This window comes from Protomyctophum parallelum (assembly GCF_964188405.1).
Source record: "Protomyctophum parallelum genome assembly, chromosome: 5".
NCBI classification, from domain to species: domain Eukaryota; kingdom Metazoa; phylum Chordata; class Actinopteri; order Myctophiformes; family Myctophidae; genus Protomyctophum; species Protomyctophum parallelum.
In genome coordinates, this window is record NC_139702.1 from 53,218,198 (window position 1) to 53,241,641 (window position 23,444).

The window sequence follows — 23,444 nt, forward strand, 5'->3', positions numbered from 1 at the left end:
ATCAGTCCAACAATGTAATACAATAAATTATAATCATTATTATTATAATAATCTGTACATTGAAACTATAGAAAGTATAGGATGCCAGGATCCTATATGCTATATAATATAGGATGCTATACCTGGTGGTACCTGGTGGTACCAGCCCAGGTATAGCATGAATGGTTGTCCGTGATCATTTGGGGAATGAATCTGAAAAGTGTTGCGGTTCCATTGGACGCTATAATAACATATACCTCTGCACTGTATAGGGAAGGCATTTATAGCAGGTACTGTATGTCGGAAAAGAACCAAAAAGAACCAAAGAAGCAGATCCTGCACTGTCTCGAGCTTCCAACAATAACTTTTTTTATTATATAAGAATAAGATACAAGCTGACGTTTCGTTTTGCGACATGTCAGCTTGAGGTTCGGTACCCAGCATTTCCTGGGTTTAGTAGCTTCTCTCTCTCCATCTCTGGGTTATTGTGTGGGCGAAATAGGCTCTCTCCTCCTCCTCCCTCTCTCTTTACGTCCCTCCCTCCCTCTCTCTCCCGTTGACCAAGCTCTGGTGTGCCATTCGAAACATCTAATCCACCCGTTAGACCTTTAGATATCTTGTGAGCAAGGGACATTTTTGGTCTGTGGGCCGTGTAAGAGAAAAGGCCATGATGTCACCAAAATAGTGTCACCAAAGTGGAAGCACCAAAGTGGAAGGACGGACATCGATAGAGATTAATAATCAGATTGATCTATAGTTGAGAAACAACAGAAATGATAAACAACTGTGATCATAGCATCAGTATTACAGACTAAAATCAGGACTGAAAAACAGTAAGAATCTAAATAAAGCGATTCGAAACGGATTAGAAACTAGTAGAATGAAACACAGATGGAGAAGCGGCGAACAACAGCAGCGTCCTCTCACGTCCTCTGCATCTCTACAGCACGTCTCTTACAAAACAGTCTCTGTAAGCATAAAGAGGACGAGAGCAGGCGCTGGTATCCATGGCAACAACCGGGTTGTGCAATGGTGAGGTTGTTCATCTGCTTCCCACAGTGGAGTGTTAGGGTGTTAGATAATGACTCAAATAAGACACACCTCTAAGAATAGAAATGATCCCGGAATATATAGTATATATCCATTTAATTGAATCACAACTTAATCAGACTGAGAAAGAGAGGGAATGGTACGTGCCATGTTGCAAACTGCAGTACAGTGGAGCATGTTCAGACGGTGAGTGTGTGTTGTCTTTTGAAACGTACATAATCGTTCCATATAGAGTAAAGCCTCAGTTATGCAGTTGTCGCACGGCAGTCTCGCTCATTTTCAAGCTAACAATACGATCCGTTAACTTGAATGTCAGTGTGATGAAGTATATCTTAGACTTATAAAGAGAAGGACAGGAGTCAATTGAATATCTTGTGTAGGTGGTAGGACAGATAATGTACAGTCATTCCCAGACCTCCAGTGCCAAATGCCAACCAAAGAATTCAAGTCAAGTTGAAAGGTTTGATTTGTTATTCAGTCATATAAATCATACTTTCTCTGGGTACAGGGTTTACAACAATAATAAAGTGAAGACAACAGACAGACAATAATAGTTCGAGTAATGTTCCTCAAATGTTCATAAACGACAAAGTGGTGATGTATATGGGGAATGGGGCGCACAACAGGGTTGGGTGGCAAGCCTCTGGGAGATTAGGCCTTATGCTGATCGTGTGACATGTGAGGGGGGTTTGGCCAGGGAGTTGAGTAGCCTGACTGACTGGAGGAAGAAACTGTCTTGTGTTGCAAGCCCTGATGCTGCAGAACATTTTCCTGGAAGGCAGAAGGGTGAACAGTCCGTGGGAGGGGTGCAGGGATCTCTCTCATCGCTGGAGGCCCTGCTTATGCCGTATGAGTGGTAGATGTCTATATTTGGTGGTACTGGTAGAGATGATTTTCTCAGCTGTTCTCACTACCCTTTTCAGGGTCTTTCAGTCAGTCAGCGGTGGTGCAGTTTCTGCAGCATGCACTGCTACTGTACAAAGGCGCTCTCTTTGGTGGCCCATGTGGTGAGGATGTGGGAGGGAGTTTTGTCTTGTGATGTGAACACCGGTGCTTTTGACAACCTGAGGAGCTCCTTACCATGGGGGGAAAAGGATACAAACACCCCAGGCCAACACGGCCAATCCCCCAGAGCGGCTGGGAAACGGTGAAGCCGCCCAACCCTATATTGGCCAAAGCTGGAACTGCAGACGGGTGGTTTTGCTTGTGAATGGAGCAAAATAGCACGCAGCTGGGGTTTAACACAGAACGCGAGGTTATTACTTGGGCAACAAATTGTGGTGCGTTTGAGAGTTGAGAGTTTTGTCTATACTCTCAGCAGAGACAGGAACTACATCCGGGAATTGGCATACCAACTAAAGAAAACTGAGAAAAGAAAAAGAATATCTGCAACGGGGCAGGTTGCAGCTGCCCCGTTCTTCATCTGAGAATCAGCCGTTCCTGCACATTAGCACGGTTAGAGCACATGCATGTCTCGTCATGTCCGACCACTAGTTTCTGAAGGTTGACATATCGTCATTAGCATTAAAGCTGTTGTCTCCGCCGTCATTAAGTCCATTATGCTCTAGCGAGGCATGTACTCAAAAAATCAATGCTGATGCATTATTCAAAACAGCTGAGGATTCTTCTTGATCTATGAACTGCCCTGAAAGTTTCAGTTCAAGGAGCATTGTCATCATTATTTGTTCATATATTCAATATAGTCAATCAAATATTTTCTCCTGTACCTTACCAAAGCAATCTGTCATAGTTCTCATTCTCATCGTCTTTCTCAACAAAGAGTATAAAGATATGAACTGTAAATCGTCTGTCAGTTGGAAACGATGGGCATCGAAAACTGTATACCGTGTCGCATTCTGACATGTTGTGAGTTTGTTGTTCTGCTATTTTCATTACTTTTGTGTGATGTAGTATAGGGCATTAATTTACGAAGAAAACAAAAAAAGAAATTGAAACATGGAGATACAAGGTTTCAGCCCCTGGCAGGTAAAATACATTCAGCACTTTCTTCTTGGACTGCTTCAAACCACAAACACTCTTGCTCAGTATAATAATAATAAATAAGCATTTGGGAAAGCAATCTGGGAAAGGAATCCAACTAGTGGATACGCACAACCATCTTGCTTACGGTACATTTTCTGTTTATTGGCCTAGCAACCCAATGCTATTGTATGTAGCATTACGACCGCAAGCTATCATAAACCACTATAAAAGGACCATTTGACGTAGATCTGCGTCAACGGCGGTAGACCGCTGAATTTATATTTGACGACGTAGATCTACGTCAACGGCGGGGAATGTGTCAAGGCCCCTCACACCCCTTCTCTTCACCTGGCGTCCATTGTTGCCTTTTGATCCTTGCAGGCTGCAGCGTCCCAGACTGCCATTGGGTGTGGTTCCACAGCTGCTGATGATCTGGAGTTGCTTCTCAGCGCGGTCAGCCCTGTCCAGCAGCTCCTCAATGAACTGCTGCAGACGGACCTTGGCGTTGGCCTCGCGTGCAGCAGTCTCCTGCAGGAACTGGTCAATCTGGGCCACTTCTCTGAGCATGAAAAGACAGAAAGCGATGATATTAGTAGGGACGAACAAGCTTTTTGTGGCATTTATGCTCTTCGCTCCAAACTAAGTGAAAGGTTTTCCCTCCTTGTTTCCCTCCTACTCCGATTGGCCAAAACAATTTTTTTGAAAATGAAACCTTTGAACAGGCATAACTCATGCCTTGTTTGGCCAAAATTCATGGTACTTGTTTCCACGTGTTCCTTGACTCATGGCCCCGGGGAACACATGTGTCACTTTGATCAGTAAGCTCCGCCCTCAGATTTCCGCTACTTTGAGCAGTTTAACCCATTCTGACCTGAGATCAGATTCATACGAGGTTTCCGCCGGACACACACTGGTCTGACGAACCCATTCTGACCTGAGATCAGATTCTAAAAATGTCAGTCGTTCTTCGATTTTTTCAAAAATAGCAGACCTACAAGCTCGTATCGCGCCACTCGGTGGCGCGATATGAGCTTGTAGATCTGCTATTTTTCAATAGATAAAGCATAACATGATGCTAACACCAAAATGGGTGCCCGGTCAGAAAAAAATGCTTATACCTGATTCTCTGCCTGGTTTTTTGAGCAATTTGCCTGAAACGTTCTACACACAATCAATGGACCATTATCTGAAATCCCACAGCTGAAGAGAATTTTGTACGTGAAAAAATGAAAAGCAAACACATCCAAAACACTGAATAACCAGAGAGGAATGGCTACAAGGTCAGCTTTCAAGACAAAAAGACAACATGGGTCAACATCAGTAAAAGGTACAGTATGCTATGCACTATGCAGACAGATAATAGGAGACAGAGACAAATAGACATCTCTCGGTTTTAACAAGCTCATGTCCTAGATTTCTTCTCTTAAATGTTTCCCGTAGTTTTTCAAACAACCCCGACCTGCATCTCAAACATCTAAGTGGATTACTTATCTTAATGTGTCTTCTGTATAGCCTATTGTCCATTGTGGGTTGTGTTTGATTGCTTGCTGCAAACCACATCTCCCACTAGGGACAATAAAGTAATGGATGTGGATTTGTTTTAACCCATTCTGAACGGGCACCCATTTTGGTGTCAGCATCATGTTATGCTTTAGCTATTGAAAAATAGCAGATCTACAAGCTCATATCGCGCCACCGAGTGGCGCGATACGAGCTTGTAGGTCTGCTATTTTTGAAAAAAATCGAAGAACGACTGACATTTTTAGAATCTGATCTCAGGTCAGAATGGGTTCATCAGACCAGTGGGTGTCCAGTGGAAACCTCGTATGAATCTGATCTCAGGTCAGAATGGGTTAATGCCAGAAAACCGAAGCTACATCTTAACAGCCTGGAGTGATTTCCTCAACCCATGGACATGATTTGACGGAGGCCCCTGAGGCCACATTTACGTGAGATTTTGTTCATCTCACCTGTGCCTGTTTATTTCCTAAAATAAATCTCACCGTACATTCATCACTTTACTTCAGTTCTATTACAGTATTGCACAAATTAAAAGTTCCATTACTGTACCCATTTGTCAATGCTGCAGTTCACCACTGAAAATATATCAGTGTTCCCTTCCCACCATGGAAGCTCGGCTAGAAATAGTTTGGTCAAGGTGTCTGCCAGAGTTAACCTTTCCTGTCTTCAAGCATGTGTCATTCATTCACCCTTCATTGGCTCCCACTAAAGCCCTGTCTTCCTGCTGTATTTCTGACTATTACCACCCGATATAAGATTATGGGTTTTCAGAAAGAAAACATCTGGTGTTACATTGACAATTCCATCTCAGCACAAGAGAAACCCAAGGATAACTCTCTTTGCGTTCCAGGAAGGGTGGTGGACCTTGTCAGACTTGACTTGACTTGACTTACAGATGACTTGACTTGACTTGACTTACAGATGAGGTAACACCTTGTAATAATATGGTGCAAATGGGCGAATCGCTGGGTGTAGCAGAGCTTTTTAAGTGGTGCAAACCACTTCTACATCCAGCTTGCAATGTCCGTGTAGCTGTGTACCTGTGTGTGTACCTGTAACCATGAGCATGAGTGGTGTGCGCAATTGCGCATGTGTGAAATTGGAACGACAGAAGTATGTGACATGGCTGCCACCTGCTGGACGCAAACGATACAGAGTTGCACCACTTGGTTCACACTGGTGTGATTTTTATGTTACAACAGCATGCCGGGTCCAACTGCCACAGACTACAGTGATAGAAAATACAAAGTAAATAACAAAAAGTCAAAGTTGTACGATTTGTCACACACGTTACCGCAGTGAAATTTGTTCTCCACATTTGACCCATCTCTAGGAGCGGTGAGCCGCAGCCAAGGAGCTGCAGCCGTGCCATGCTCGGGAATCATTTTGATTAGTTGATTTGACCCCTCAAACCAACCCTTGATGCTGAGTGCCAAGCCAGGGAGGCATTGGGTCCCATTTTTACAGTGCAGACATACTGTATAGCACATCCAAAGCGGACCCCGAAGAGACTATAGTAACTAGTTGGTCACCGAGCGCAGGAGGCGATTTCAACCCAGCTTTAGGCCATACGTGAACACGCTTTATTATACGCTTTCCAAAATCAGTGAGAATGATCATAATGTCCAATTGTGTTCATGTTCACATTGTGGACACTTATAATTTTTACCATAATCACAGAGCCATCTGTAATTGCAACAGTAGATCGAAGTTTACTATGAAACTGAACTATTTCTCAGAGAGAAGAGAAACCAGAGGGGAGAGACGGAAGTAGTGAGGAAGAACAGGGCAGAGAGATCATGACAGATCAAAGGGAGGGGGATAGAAATAGAAAAAGGACTACTGTGTCAGAAAGATACATTGTGTCAGAAAGATCTGAAGCCAGGCCGGAGGAAGTGAGGAATCAGAACCGACACTGTGAAAGAGGATGGACAGGAGGAGGAGATCATTCTGTGTGATGATCCTGATGCAAAAGCACAGCTCCCTCTCAGCGCATCGCTCACATCGGTCCACACCAACACCTTGGACGAAGACAGCTGAGCCAGGAGGTGACAATTTACACAGAACAAGCCCTTAGCGTTGTCACAGATTATCTCAAGTTTCTAACGTGACCAAAATGCCTCGGTGCATGCATGTGTCTGTGAATGCAGCAAACCATGTGACTGTCTGCCTGTGTGTGTGTGTGTGTGTGTGTGTGTGTGTGTGTGTGTGTGTGTGTGTGTGTGCGCACTTGTGCACTCTATGCAAGCATGTGTGTGTGTGTATATGCATATGCATAATAATACTATACAAATACATACATGTGTGAATGTGACAGTTGGGTATTTTCTTTTATGGCCAGTTGGCCTCTGCATATTTAAAAAGCAGTCAACCACAAGCTGATTTAGAGCTGCATTTATAACAATATGCGAATGCGAGGAGAAAATGTGACGTAGAGCTGTGCCTGACTGTAGATGTAAAGTTAATGTTCGTCCACACATCAAGAATAATAACTATACAGGAATGATAATGATGTTAGCATCCATAGTGAGGAACGATAACGTTATGTCAACATGTTGAACGTGAGGGATGTGGTGAAATGATCGTTCACCACCACGGACGTCATTATGGTTGTGGTGTGGACTACACCATCGAAGTGTCTATCGAGTAATCAAAGCTGCAAAATCCATCTTGCCATGTCATTATTCCATAAATGGAAATATATAATTGCAATGTGCAATGTGTGGTGTGTGAGCTACATATCGGCTACTGGCACTGCTGTCACATAAATGATGAGTTAACAGTATTAACCAAGTTGGTTTCACTTGCATTATCACTTTTCAGCACACTCAAAAGCGATAAAATTCATAATGAATAATGCACAATATCAGTGTTAATGATTCCCAATTATTACTATTCATCAGCATGGAGCTGATTGATAGAAAGGCTTTTTTGTGAGGAGCGTCTTTTCTAAGACGGGTCACGGTGAGTAGGGCTGCGAATCTTTAGGTGTCCCACGATTCGATTCGATTCCGATTCTTGGGGTGACGATTCGATTCAAAAACGATCTTTTCGATTTTTCCGATTCTCGATTCAAAAAAGATTTTTTTTCGATTCTAAAGCAGTTTTTTATTTTGATTAAAAACAATTGAATAGAATTTAAGAGTAAGAACATGTCTCATTCATTTAGCTTGCACAAATTTGAACCAGTACAAAAGTTACAAAATCTCTTCTCACTCAATACCAGAACAATACATTAGTATTAAAACAGGTGTAAAATAAATACAATTGGCAGGCTTAGTTTAGCTGGTAGTAAATGCACTATGCAGAAACCCAGGCCATAATGCATTGCATGCACAGGTAGTACCTGTGCATGTTTTGTTTTTTTTCTTGCACAAATGTACCTGTCAGGTACAGGTACATTTGTGCAAGAAAAAAAAAATGATTTTTGGAAATTAGGAATCGATTCTGAATCGGACGGCATTAGAATTCTAACTCGAATCGATTTTTTTTGACAGGCCTAACGGCGAGTCAACAGTCGCGGGAGGATTCCGCTGTCTCTCCTTTGTTTGCTATTAGTAACCATCTTGATTTGGCAAGACGATCGAGGTGCTACAAAGGTGATCCAAATCTTTGAACGGTGTTGTGTTATTATTTCATGATCAGTTATCACAGAACTAGTAAGCGACATTTTCAGCACTTGAATTAATTTGGTGCTAATTGGTTTAGGCTTAGACAGGACTGTGGAGTTACGAATATTCATTATACAAATTCGATTTTACCGTTTCCATGCCCACTTGCCCAGGAAACTATTTCCACCATGGGGCAGAAAGCATGCGTTTTCACAGCATGCACAATAATAATAGTACAATGCCTAGAATCAAATCAGCTCCGTGGAGAAGGACAAGATGCAGGGACACAGCAACATGCTGTAGGCCTACCGGGAAACCATCGGTGTCATTTTAGATTTGTGCATTGGCTATTCAGAAATAGCAGATATACAAGCTCACAGGCACAGCACGTCACTTCGTGCTGTCTGCAATTTTTTTTGCATCTTGGAAGTGTGAGAACTACTGATTTCAAAGGCATTTGTAGAAGAAGAAGAAGGAAAGAAGAAAAACAGAGGTCAGAGTGAGAGACAATGGCTACGTTTACATGAAGGGTGATCATTCCGAAGAAATACTTCAGAATAAAATACATCCGATGTAATATCTTTTGCCGCGAGTTTACATGGGAAATGGTCATTCCGAATGAGTGTTTATATGGAGTGATAGAAGACATGATACATGTTAATTCACGTGAAACTACGCCATCTGTTGGACAAAATATAGGCAGTTCATTCATTGTGACTTTCAGACGAAAGACGACACTTTGAAATCCCATCATTTCATTCCGCAGTAGTTTTGAGGCTGCTGCTTGGATAGGGACGGACATACATGTTTACCGTCTTTTTTTCCCCACCTGCTCCGCTGGGAAGGTGATCATCTCGTTTTTATGTGTAGCCTACTTTATTATCTACAGCACGGCCAGGGCACGCAACACACTGATTATTATTGTATCGGGTCGCTCGTTATTTTTGAGAGAGAGAGAGAGAGAGAGAGAGAGAGAGTGTGAGAGAGAGACCGTTGAACACACACACACACACACACACACACACACACACACACAAAATGCACGAAATAACGCGCTCTATGTGCAAACTCCTCGGCGCGCCTTGGATATGAGGCTTATGAGCGCCTTGGAGTTGGAGCGCAATGGAAATGAGCATGCTCAGAAAGACCAGAATGAATTTACATCCGAAGCAGTGTATACATGAGTCCAATTTTCTTTCAATCGCATTGAAAATCGGAGTAATCCGGCCAGTGACATCGGAATGGTTTTTAGATCGCATCGAGCGTTTTCATTCGGATGTAAGTTTTTGTAGGTGTTTACATAACAACGTTTAATAGGATTGAACTTCTATTCGGAATGAAAAGGGGATTTAACTGCTCATGTAAACGTAGCCAGACAGTTTCCACAGAGATGCATTAATTGAACTCCATTTCCAAAGCTGTCCACGGCTGATGTTCGTGACTGGATTCCCAAGAAGCCACTAGCAGGCATTTGCTCCGATCAATCAGGGAAGAGTAAACATTCCATAGAGTGATGGTTGACATCCTCTCTCTCTCTCCCCCTCTCCATATATTTTAAAATGTAAATTCATGTATTAATTCATGTAAAAGTGTATATGAAAACAAATATGTATTATTGTTCATGAATAAGTATTCTATAACATGCTTAATTGTCATGCCAGGAGGGTAAGCAATGTTGTTGTTGTTGTTGTTGTTGTTGAATATCTTTAATATGACTAGAGATGAAGAGAAGCATGTGGTGGCAAAATAATCATGTAATTCATAATGTAAATAAACCAGACATACGGTATTAAGTTACTACAGTACAGTAGGTGTGTGCGTTAACAAAGCTGCATGGATGAAACCGGCTGCTTGCAGGGCAATGCAGGCAGAAAACACACCACCATCCTTAAAACACTGTTTTTAGCTACAGAAAACACACCACCATCCTTAAAACACTGTTTTTAGCTACAGAAAACACACCACCATCCTTAAAAACACTGTTTTTAGCTACAGAAAACACACCACCATCCTTAAAAACACTGTTTTTAGCTATAGAAAACACGCCACCATCCTTAAAACACTGTTTTTAGCTACATAAAACACACCACCATCCTTAAAACACTGTTTTTAGCTATAGAAAACACACCACCATCCTTAAAAACACTGTTTTTAGCTATAGAAAACACACCACCATCCTTAAAACACTGTTTTTAGCTACATAAAACACACCACCATCCTTAAAAACACTGTTTTTAGCTACAGAAAACACACCACCATCCTTAAAACACTGTTTTTAGCTACATAAAACACACCACCATCCTTAAAACACTGTTTTTAGCTACATAAAACACACCACCATCCTTAAAAACACTGTTTTTAGCTACAGAAAACACACCACCATCCTTAAAACACTGTTTTTAGCTACATAAAACACACCACCATCCTTAAAACACTGTTTTTAGCTACATAAAACACACCACCATCCTTAAAACACTGTTTTTAGCTATAGAAAACACACCACCATCCTTAAAACACTGTTTTTAGCTACAGAAAACACACCACCATCCTTAAAACACTGTTTTTAGCTACAGAAAACACACCACCATCCTTAAAACACTGTTTTTAGCTACAGAAAACACACCACCATCCTTAAAAACACTGTTTTTAGCTACAGAAAACACACCACCATCCTTAAAAACACTGTTTTTAGCTACAGAAAACACACCACCATCCTTAAAACACTGTTTTTAGCTATAGAAAACACACCACCAACCTTAAAAACACTGTTTTTAGCTACAGAAAACACACCACCATCCTTAAAAACACTGTTTTTAGCTACAGAAAACACACCACCATCCTTAAAACACTGTTTTTAGCTACAGAAAACACACCACCATCCTTAAAACACTGTTTTTAGCTATAGAAAACACACCACCATCCTTAAAAACACTGTTTTTAGCTACAGAAAACACACCACCATCCTTAAAACACTGTTTTTAGCTACAGAAAACACACCACCATCCTTAAAACACTGTTTTTAGCTACAGAAAACACACCACCATCCTTAAAAACACTGTTTTTAGCTACAGAAAACACACCACCATCCTTAAAACACTGTTTTAGACACTGTTGTAGAGCAGGCGTTCGATCCTGGGGTTCGTGTCGAAGTGTCCTTGAGCCAGTCAGCCAGACACTGACTGAACCCCTACTATTGCTCCCGATGAGCAGGTTGATGCCTTGCATGGTTTCCTCCACCTTTGGTGTATGAATGCGTGTGTGAAAGGGTGAATTTAATGCACATTGTGAAGCACCTTGCACCAGGCGTTTACCATTTATATTTTACTGATAACAAAAAAAAACTATTTTCAAAAATACAAAAACTAGCAGATCGACAAGCTCACAAAGTGTTGCAAGGCAACAGGTTTGTGAGCTTGTACATCAGTTATTTTCTCTTAGAATTCCCACAATAGGAATGCAAGGGGTTCACATGGTTAATGTTGGTCACATTTTGCTTGGCTCATTCTGCCTTGTCAGTACAGTAGTATCATCCCTGGCTATTGATATGCTAACACTGCACAGTCCATACTAACCCTCACTGCTCCCCTATATCCCTCAATCACTGCTGTTAACCCATTCTGAACGGGCACCCATTTTGGTGTCAGCATCATGTCATGCTTTAGCTATTGAAAAATAGCAGATCTACAAGCTCATATCGCGCCACCGAGTGGCGCGATACGAGCTTGTAGGTCTGCTATTTTTTGAAAAAATCGAAGAACGACTGACATTTTTAGAATCTGATCTCAGGTCAGAATGGGTTCATTAGACCAGTGTGTGTCCGGCGGAAACCTCGTATGAATCTGATCTCAGGTCAGAATGTGTTAATGAGGCCAGCTCTCGGCCTCTCTCTCTCTCTCTCTCTCTCTGGCTTGACAGCATCACTTTGTATCCTGGAGCACTATCTCAATGAGAAATAGGGCCGTTTCCATGGTAGCCTCAGCGGGAGTAGTAGTGAAACCTCTGCATGTGTGTCCACTTTGAGGGAAATTAGAAAACAGACTCAATTTCGTTCCAGAATATGATGTGCACCAACCAATAACCAATATATAATATAATAATACTGAAGAACTGCCTACTGAAGGTGATGACTTTTGGTCATGAAACAAGACCATTTTACAGAATGTTGTAATGTGGCTGCGACCTTGCAGGTAGTACAACCCCGTCTGTCCGTCTATACTCTGGCCAGAATTTGTTCTGGTGCAAATCTAAAGCTGGTCGCAGCATTACAGTGTCATGAATGACATGCTTTTTTTGTGACTTTTCAACTGTAAGGCTCCTGTCAAGTCCCTTTTTGCAGGAAAAAAATTAAGTAGGATTATTGAGCGGTTTTGGCAATGCCCTTTGTCATCTAGAACGTTTTCTTTTTCTGAGCTTTAACTGGATGAAGGAACTACTGCTGCAGCTGGATATTGTACAATACAATATGGAGGAAGGTGACACACACACACAGTCAAATGTCTTATTTTCCTTCCACGTGTGCATGATAATGACCATTCTCCACTGCTCTCTTTACACACTCGTTTTCACACAATCTCAAACTTGTCTTTCAAAATGCATCAGCAAAGTTGTAAACATAGTTATTCAGTGCACACATACTGTAAATGCAGAGAGAGAGAGAGAGAGAGAGAGAGAGCATGGCCCCCACAGAGAGAGAGCATGGGCGTATATCTATTCTACGTCCGAGCATAGACATGGTAACGCCCCCCCGCCTGCGTCTGATTGGCCTACCGGCGACACTGCCCGTCTTCCTCCGATACGAGGTTACTCCGTGGTGGGAAATAATATAGTAAGTACAAGAGAATAGCAGCTTGGCACGGGCGACAGTAACTTGTAACTTTCATTTTTGTAGAAGAGGCAAACTAATATTGTTTGTGACCGTTTGCTTTGATTGAATAATTGATTGATTACGTATGTAACTGTACTATGATTTGATTTGTCTGTGTTCTAAATTGAAGTGTTAGTGTTGTTGATTATCGTGTATTAATCTAATTATAGTAAACTAATACTATTATACTAAAAAAGATAAAGATCAAGGGAAAAGAGACCTTTTTACAGTACAATAATGTTTCAATGTATACAAATAAACAGTCCAACGGCATAAACAACATTAGTTTGCCTCTTCTACAAAAATAAAAGTTACTGCCGCGCGTGGCAAGCTGTCAGACTTGTATTATATCGTACTTGTATTGTTTATTTATTTCCCACCACGAAGTAACCTCGCGGCAGACTATCCTATTTCCTCCGAGGTGGAAGTCGGAAGATACATGCTGTATCTTCCGACTTCCACCTCGGAGGAAACTCTGGTATTAAGGCCGGCAGTGTCGGTAGGCCAATCAGAGGCAGGGCAGGGCGTTATACCATGTCTATGCTCGGAAGTAGAAAAGATATACGCTGGGCCCACACTACCTACCTACTACCTTCTTCCTACTGGCTATAACTTCACCTGATGTTGGCTTTGTTGGCCTGCCAGATGTTAGCTGCATCTGTCCGTCTGTTCCTGTACAGTATGTGTGTGTGTATGTCCTAAGAGGGCTGTCTGCCTGCTCAAGCTGCTCAGGACACTGCCTTCGGCATTCAGCAGAACTCTGAGGGTGTACAAATGGAATCAAATTGACCCGTATGGGTCCATGCACTCTCTCGGTAATAAATTAATACTGACAATTTCACTGTGCAGCTGGATCCACAGCTTCTAACACATAAGTTATAGCCCCCCCCCCCTCCTCTCTCTCTCTCTCTCTCGCTCTGTGAAGCTGTCATGTTGCTTCATGTGTGAATAGCACTATAAATTGGAGGCTCAGAATGGCCTTGTGTTAAAATAGTGGTTTACACACACGCCCGCACACGCACACACGCAGCAGCGCGCGCACAGACACACACACACACACACACACACACACACACACACACACACACACACACACACACACACACACACACACACACACACACACACACACACACACACACACACACACACACACTCTCACTCTGATGGGTACAGTGGAGGTTGGTGAAACACGTTCAGCTGACCGTCATTATGACATGCCCAGGAGGGATGCTTAGGGTTCAAGTGGTAAATATCCAAGGAGGAGGCCAGCCTTCTTCTTCCTTCTGTTTGATGTATTCTTATTTATTTTTCATCTCTACTACTGCAGTCTGTTCTCTGTCATCAGGACTAAACGTCATCACCAGCCAACAGACAGTCAGACACTCCTCAGGGCACAGCTTATATCACAAATCAACCACAACCACTGACATAGAGCGCAGTACTGCACACTCATACTGTACAGTGTACAAGAAAGTGTGCGTGAGTGTGTGTGTGTGTGTGTGTGTGTGTGTGTGTGTGTGTGTGTGTGTGTGTGTGTGTGTGTGTGTGTGTGTGTGTGTGTGTGTGTGCTACAACAGTAAGCTCTCGATAATATAGAATACCATCGGGAGGGTTTAGCCCATTTGTTGTGGGAAATGGTTGCGCGCCATCTACCCTATTTCACTGTCCTCATGTTGTGTCCCTGAGAACCGTGACAATGAGCAGCTAGTGCTGTGTTGTATATGTCTCAACTGCAGTAGATACACACACAGCTAAATAGCTAAATACCGTCGATGCAATGCCATAACATTCCTATCCTAATAATATAATATTACCATTAGGCCAGGGGTGCCCAAAAGGTCTACCAGTAGATCACAAAGGCTTTGCAGGTAGACCACATGACATGTCATGTCCCCTAAAATGAAGGTGACTCGATTGATTTACATCACAAAGGGCCTGTCAGCTCAAACACACAATACAATAATTAGTTTTCAATAGTGTTGCACACAAACATTAGAAGCATTACAAAGTTAGGCAAAGCAAATTAAAAAGAACAACTACCAATTCCAGTTTGTCCAGTTTTGTATCTCAATTTCCCATTCCAAGTGTTGGAATGTTATGCTTTAGCTATTGAAAAATAGCAGATCTACTAGATCATATCGCGCCACCGAGTGGCGCGATACGAGCTTGTAGGTCTGCTATTTTTGAAAAATCGAAGAACGACTGACTTTTTTTGTATCTGATCTCAGGTCAGAATGGGTTAATAATGAAACTGTCAGGATGTAATAGACATTTTTTTAAATCTGATCTCAGGTCAGAATGGGTTAAGTAGTAACTGGTGGCATTATGTAACACCAGTGCTGCTAATTTCAGCAATGGGATAATATTGTTTTGGTGGGTATAGACCTTGTTGAGCTGGTCCTTTTGAAAGTAAAAAAAGTGTGGGCACCCCTGCATTAGGCCTAATAAACCTTACGTAATATACTATTAGGAATTAACAGTGTTAGTGTTGTTGATTATCGTGTATTAATCTAATTATAGTAAATTAATACTATTATACTAAAAAAGATAAAGTTCAAGGGAAAAGAGACCTTTTTACAGTACAATAATGTTTCAATGTATACAAATAAACAGTCCAACGGCATAAACAATATTAGTTTGCCTCTTCTACAAAAATAAAAGTTACTGCCGCGCGTGCCAAGCTGTCAGACTCAGTATTATATCGTACTTGTATTGTTTATTTATTTCCCACCACGAAGTAACCTCGCGGCAGACTATCCTATTTCCTCCGAGGTGGAAGTCGGAAGATACATGCTGTATCTTCCGACTTCCACCTCGGAGGAAACTCTGGTAAGGCCGGGGCAGTGCATTAGGCCTAATAAACCTTACGTAATATACTATTAGGAATGAACAGTTATAGCTGTAGACTGCCTCAGAGTAATGCCTGAAGCCCCAGTTTGTGTCTGAGTCTGCTGGCAGCTGAACAGTGAGCTCATTCAGACTGTGGAATAGAGTCAATAGAGAGAGTCTCAGAGACGGAAAAAGATCATCATCGATGGCTAATGTCCAGCAGGAATGAAGGGTTTGAGCCCTGCTGCATCAAATATGCCCACTGTTACCTGTTAAGACGCTAAAAGCCGGAATTATTTCATTATTCCTATGAATCTTTTCAAAAGTGCTTCGATAGCTAAATGTTACAGCTGCCACTGTTGCTTTACTGTCTTGCGCCGTTTAATTACATCATTGTATTCTAAGGACGCTGATTGGCCACAGTTGGTATTCCAGCTAAGAAATTGGACGGCAACAACACCAAACCCCTGAGATCGTAATATAGATTCAGGGACTGTAGCCAGGTAAGTGTTTCATGAAAGGTTGAACAGGATCTACAGTTCAGAACATTTCAGTTCAAACATGACTTTGACAACCAGATTGCTTGCGCTTAATTTTAAATGATGGACGATGTAGGCTACACCATCCAAACATACACACAGAAACACACTATCACGTAACATAATAATAATAATGAGGACCACTACATTGGGGCCATTACTGTATGTAAATGATGTGGAACCACTCACTGCTGTTTGTGGCTCAGCTCGTCCTCCTTGCTGACCAGGTCCTGCTTGAGGCTGGCCAGCATCTCTACAGAGACATCCACCTGTCGGGACAGCTCGGAGGCCTTGTCCTCCAGGTCCTGTTTCTCCTGGCTGAGACGGTCGCTCTCGTGCTTGGCCCGCTCCAGCTCCGAACTCTTCCTCTCCAGTTCCACCTGCAGACGACCCACACGTGCCGCAATCTTCTGCTCCACCTGCAACAAGCAAAACAAGCGTTCATACTGGCAGAATAATATATGAGACCAACAAGTAGGTTTGTTTGTCTTTGACATCTTTTTTTGTGTTTTTATTCTGTACACTAGATGGCATTCTTGGCTAACCTATGACCCACTGTTCAAGTCCCAGTGAAGCGAGGAAGAAGGAAACCATGTGGCAAAAATCACCTCCCATCCACTTCAATTGTCTAGAAACAATTGTCTAGATTAGAAAGGTCATATGAATATTCTGTGACTCTGTGATCTGGCATTAAAATAGTGGCTTTAAAGCTACAATTTAAGATGCATTTAGTATCCAGCCATTTGCACCATCTGCTTCAAATACCTTTAAGATAAGATAAGCTTTATTTACAGCTGAAAGACATTTACACTAAACTTAAAGTAATCACCTCTTCGGACAGTTTCTCCAGTCTCTCGTCCAGCTCCAGGCGTTCGAACGCCCTCGCCTTCAGCCGGGCAAGTCCCTCCTCGTAAGCCGCCTCGACCGCGCTGGCCGCTACGTTGGCAGCCACCGCTACGGCGGTGCTGCTGGGGTTACCGGGCTGACCGGGGTCCATGGACGTCATTGCTTTCTTCATCAGAATCTCCCCCAGGGGAAACTCCAGGTTGGGGAGGTACCGGGCAGCGGAGTTGGTGTTCGCCGAGTTCGAGCCCAGCTCGTCCGGACAGGGAAGCTCGCGGCAGGGAAAGCGAGAAGACGAAGTGGCGGAAGATCGCAGAGACTCGAAGGGGTCGTTGTTATTGCCAATGGCGGCCGGGGAGGTGAGGAGGGCGGCTCCCTCGGCCACTAAAGCAGGCAGCAGGGCGGCAGCGTCACACACACTGTTGGACTTGGAGAGGACGTAGAGCGTCTCGTAGGTGTGGTTGTACTCCAGGTGGGCACGCAGGGACGACAGGCTCCGGAAGCGCTTGTGCTCCCCGCAGCGAGGACAGCGGTAGGGCAGGTCCAAAGAGGCCATTCCGGGCCAAAACTGACCGCCCGGGAGAAGGAGGAGTGCGTGTTGGAGGCTGGCTCTCACGCGGCGCAGAGACAGCACCGGTATGAGGGCTCACTGCCCACCCAGCTAGTCCAGGCACACCTTCTCATGATGAGAAAAGGAAAGGGGGATGTCGGCCGGTAAAGGCAGTGTTTAGGGGACGTTTCTGGGACCCAGAGACAAGATGGAAGAGTCCCACCTAATCATGTAGTCACACATAGCTGCAAACTACGATCCACGATCCCCCATTATCCTTCTCTTCTCTTTTTTTACTTCTGCCCCTTTCCCTCCGGTTCCTTTGCCTGAGGTCCTGAAGAGCAGAGGATACAAATGAATAAAACCATGAATGATGCCAAATTGTTTATGTATTTATGTATGTATGTATATGCATATCTTTTATTTTATTTTATTTTCTCTGGAGTTGTTAACCCATCTAGACTTTCAAGCACCAAACTGCAAATGTGTCCATATTTGTATATTATTTTTGTACTTTATTTTTTGGTATAAGTGTATAACTGTGTCCTTTGTTCCACAACGCGCCTGAGCTGAGCTGTCTGTTTTTGTTTGTTTGTTTTGTTTTTCCTGTCTTGTCTTTGTCATTGTCATAAAATGTAAAAAATCAATAAAAATATTATTGAAAAAAAAAAGAAATAAAAAGCCAAATTGTACTTTTAGGGACATATCAGTGCTGTTGATTTACACTACAATATGGGCTATTATTGTGTGCCCTGAGGACAGGGTAACACATTTTCACCTTGCATGATATACTCAGGACGTTAACCCATTCTGACCAGAGATCAGATTCATACGAGGTTTCCACTGGACACACACTGGTCTGATTAACCCATTCTGACCTGAGATCAGATTCTAAAAATGTCAGTCGTTCTTCGATTTTTCAAAAATAGCAGACCTACAAGCTCGTAGCGCGCCACTCGGTGGCACGCTATGAGCTTGTAGATCTGCTATTTTTCAATAGCTAAAGCATTACATGATGCTGACACCAAAATGGGTGCCCGTTCAGAATGGGTTAATTCAATCAGAGTTCAGATGAGCACCTTACACAACCTCTCTTACGTCAAAGACAAAGTTGAAATAAGAATTAAATCATACTTTTACATGCCATCTCATGGTTTGACAAAACAATGTGATGAAAATGAAATGTTGTTTTAGAAACAACATACTATGCCATGACTATTTAAAGAGTAATAATACTACTTCATATTTCATTATTATTATATTGTGACTTTTACATTGTACTTTACAGTAAAGGATTTATTTTGTATTGCATGTTCTTTTCACAAATTAAATGAAACTATTCTGATAGAGTCAATTCAATCGAAATGAAGAAAATCAACTTGTGTCTGCACAAATGATAAGTCTGGATGTCGGCTTGAAGGCATCTGATGCAGAGGACCAAATGCAACATGCATGCAGCATAATGTACAGTAAAGCAATACAGTACAGCAGATACAAATACATGCAGCAGTACAGCAATGCTGCAGAGCAATCTTCTTCAGGGGGATAAAGGAAGGGCAGATCTTATTTTTAGAAATGTATCAGTGCCTCCAGGTCAACAGACTGTTGACGTTTGGAATTACTGCTGACCAAACAGTACTGCCTAATCCTGTCCTAAAATGACATTGGCATAGCGCCTATTAAAAAGGTGTCAACATTCCAAGATCTGAGATTAAAGTTAATGAGACATCAGTGTAGACATGAGTTCATAAAAAAACCCAGTCACCCAAGTAGACCAGTTATTGAATCTTCATTCAATGATTGCGACCATAGGTTGCAGATTACTATGAAAACCAGCAAAACCTGTCAGTCAGTCCGTCCGTCCGTCACGCCTCGTGACACGCTCCATATATGGTTGTCAGTCCATCACGCCTCGTGATACGCTCCACATATGGCCATACATGGAGAAGACTGGATCATCACCTATACATCTGCATATATGGAGCCGACCAGCAACTCTACTGTACATCTGAAGAGCCTCTAGAATTGCAGTTGCTTGATTCACATTAACTGTATAGTAATTTGTAATTTGGTACAAGAACATAATCATCACTCATGTTGTGACAAATGGTACTGTATGGGAATACACTGACTGACGCTGACACTGACTGGTGCCGAGGTCTACGTGGAAGCTGAACAGGACAGATGCAAGAAATAGAATGTGAGCACACTATCGCAACAGTAGTGTGAAAAAATATCGAGATCTAGATTCAGACGTGATCTCAAGTACAACGCTAAGAAGAGCATAACTCTAATTGTGAGAAGTAAGGAAGACAGTAAGCTGGTATTTCCTGATTCCTGAAAATAATTCAAAGAGACCAAATATCTATAGGTAATTTTATAATCTCTGATTTTTAGACAGCGACGTAAACTGTATGCTCAAGCCAACACACTCATACGTAAGTTTAATTTCTGCTCTGTTCCAGTGAAAATCTCACTTTTTAAAGCCTATTGTACTCCGCTGTACACTGCCCACTTGTGGCGACACTACAAAAAGGGCAGCCTGCAAAGAATGACAGTGGCCTATAATGACTGCATGAGACTGCTGCTCAAAGCCCTGTTTGAACTGTAGTGCCAGTCAAATGTTTGTAGAAATAAATATCCCCACTTGCCCTGCTGTGCTACGAAACCTGATGTATAGATTTATGTGCAGGTTAACAGACTCTGTGAACAGCAACATTGTAGCACTTTCTAACCCTGCTAAGAGCTCTGCCAGGCTATCATCTAAGCTGTGGAGTCACTGGCGTTCTAGCCTGTACGTACAGAGATAAGTCCCCCTTGTTTGTTTATGCTTTGTTTATTTATAGTTTGTTAACTTTTGTGTTTTCATGTGTTATGTGTTCCGCCGTATGGACCCCCCTGTGAGCGTCTTGAATAAAGTTTGAATTTAATTGATCATTTCTAAATTTGAGCAAGAATCGTGCAGCACTAGTTGGCTGTCCAATTCATTTGAGGAGAGGTTTAATCACAGTAGTTGGCTCCAGGCGCCAATAATAATAATTATAATGGGAAATCTAGATTCACATTTGAGCAAGAATCGTGCAGCACTATTCCACACATATATTGAAATTATAAACACACCTTGTACTCTTTTTTTAGAATATTTGAAATATTGTGGAGAGAAGTATCCAAAGATAGCCTACAAATGCTTTAGTACAACAATTCTGAAGTAAATAAAAAACTTAACGCACTGGCAGTGGGTTAGCAAGGCACACCCACTTATTAAAGCAGGGGGATTTCAGTCACAGTCATATTGCACTGTAGACAGCAGGATTTTCCATCTGTTTTACTAACTGAGGGATTTAATTGGGCAGCAGGAAGGAAGTAAGGCGGCTTGGTGGCCACGTGTCATATCCTGCCAATGGAATGCAGCTGTGGTGTCCCAGAGGACCGACTTTAATGTCTCAATATAGACGGGAAGATAGGGCTGCATACAGACAGACAGACAGACAGACAGATGCAAAAATGAACCGAGAAACAAGGACAGAGGTGAATGCACAGGCACAACACTATCGGTGCAAGTTAAGAGAAACAGACACAGACAAACACACAATACATAGGCCAACATTATAAAATAGATGCATCCCCATGGCAAATGCAACTTTACCTTTTCTTTAACTCTACTAAGGCGATGTACTGTAACTGTCCTTTCTGTTATTCATGATAACAACCTGTCCTATACTGTATGTAGGAAGATGGCTTCATTGTTAGACATAAGGGAAAGGTTGGTGACAGTCTTGAAGTCCTATGTCACTATAGGTTAACTAACAAACCAGTGGCATGATTGTAGTTGCAGATAGCAGTGATGAGATTCAGATAAACACTGGATACAGGATTCTGCAGGAAAGACTTTGTTGTGCTACTTTGCTCACACTTTTGCATTAATTACACATTTTCTTCCAATATGTTACACTAATATAATATTATTGACAAGTTAGGGATGTCAACAGTTAGGAAATATCTACAAAAAGTAGTCTAGCAGCAGTAGCCTGGGTTGGATCAAGCTGTGTATGTTGTCTACTGCATTTGAGCTGTCTATTAAGTGATAATGGTGACCGATGATGGCTGCACTAAAAGACCACTTCAGACTTTGGGATAAGTGAGGAATGCGGTGACATGCAAGAAAGACATTGCCTGGGTCATCAGCCATATTTTAACTTGTAAAACCAACAATGTGACAACAAAACAACATACTACCGGTATACTGTTACAATACAGAGCCATCAAGATAACCCAGCTTTGACAAACTGAATGCAAAGATTTGGAAACCTAGTGGCTCCCCAGTGTCTGCCCAGTGGCTCCCCAGTGTCCCCCTGAGTGCCTCCCCAGTGCCTCCCCAATGTCTCCCCAGTGGCTGCAGTTTCTCCCCAGTGCCTCCCCAGTGTTTGCCCAGTGCCTCCCCAGTCTCCCCAGTGCCTCCCCAGTGTCCCCCCAGTGCCTCCCCATGTCTCCCCAGTGTCTCCCCAGTGTCCCCCCAGTGCCTCCCCATGTCTCCCCAGTGTCTCCCCAGTGTCCCCCCAGTGCCTCCCCAGTGTCTCCCCAGTGCCTCCCCAGTGCCTCCCCAGTGTCTCCCCAGTGCCTCCCCAGTGCCTCCCCAGTGCCTCCCCAGTGTCTCCCCAGTGCCCCCCCAGTGCCTCCCCAGTGTCTCCCCAGTGCCCCTGCAGTGCCTCCCCAGTGCCTCCCCAGTGTCTCCCCAGTGCCCCCCCAGTGCCTCCCCAGTGTCTCCCCAGTGTCTCCCCAGTGCCCCTGCAGTGCCTCCCCAGTGCCTCCCCAGTGCCCCCCCAGTGCCTCCCCAGTGCCTCCCCAGTGTCTCCCCAGTGCCTCCCCAGTGTCTCCCCAGTGCCCCTGCAGTGCCTCCCCAGTGTCTCCCCAGTGCCTCCCCAGTGTCTCCCCAGTGCCCCTGCAGTGCCTCCCCAGTGTCTCCCCAGTGCCCCCCCAGTGCCTCCCCAGTGTCTCCCCAGTGCCCCCGCAGTGCCTCCCCAGTGCCCCTGCAGTGCCTCCCCAGTGTCTCCCCAGTGCCCCCCCAGTGTCTCCCCAGTGTCTCCCCAGTGCCTCCCCAGTGTCTCCCCAGTGCCTCCCCAGTGCCCCCCAAGTGTCTCCCCAGTGCCCCTGCAGTGCCTCCCCAGTGTCCCCCAGTGTCCCCCCAGTGCCTCCCCAGTGTCTCCAATAGCAATACAAGAGCAATAATACAAATTAATCTTAATTTATTAATCTAATTAATTAATTAATTAATCAGAAGGTCCCGCCGCATCCAGCACCATGCCAAGGCCTTTTCCTGCAGGAAACACTAAATAATATCTGTTATTTAAGCAACATGGCTGTACAACAAAGATTAGCCCTAATGTTGTGTAGTTTTCACAACTGTATTTATCATACTGTATAGCTCACAATGGCTGATAATATCCCCCTAATTAACTGCTTTGTTCCCTTTACCATGAAGAACTGTGTCCCATTAGAATGAAAATCTCTGGAACAGCCTTTGATAGGAGAAGCTACTTTTGACCAACTCTAATAACCTCACTTGTCTTGTCTGCTGCTGTATCAGCTTTCAGACAGTCAATGGAGACCTTAATGACAGGCACATGAAGTATAAGTACTGTAAGGGCTTCTATCCGACACTGGTTCATTACAGA

The 23,444-nt window shown here is 43.2% G+C and overlaps 1 protein-coding gene across 2 annotated transcripts in view; it reads right to left on the reverse strand.

Annotated features, from left to right (window-relative positions):
* The window catches only part of fbxo41 (F-box protein 41), a 53,660-nt gene that overhangs the window by 20,030 nt on the left and 10,186 nt on the right, over positions 1-23,444 (reverse strand). For both annotated transcript variants that reach the window (XM_083764634.1, XM_083764633.1), the window contains exons 2-4: positions 17,209-18,106; positions 16,569-16,798; positions 3,361-3,571 (exon numbers count right to left, since the gene is read on the reverse strand). In XM_083764634.1, coding sequence (XP_083620760.1) covers positions 3,361-3,571; positions 16,569-16,798; positions 17,209-17,778 — 1,011 coding nt within the window. In that variant the 5' untranslated portion in view covers positions 17,779-18,106. The remainder of the gene's footprint in view (positions 1-3,360; positions 3,572-16,568; positions 16,799-17,208; positions 18,107-23,444) is intronic.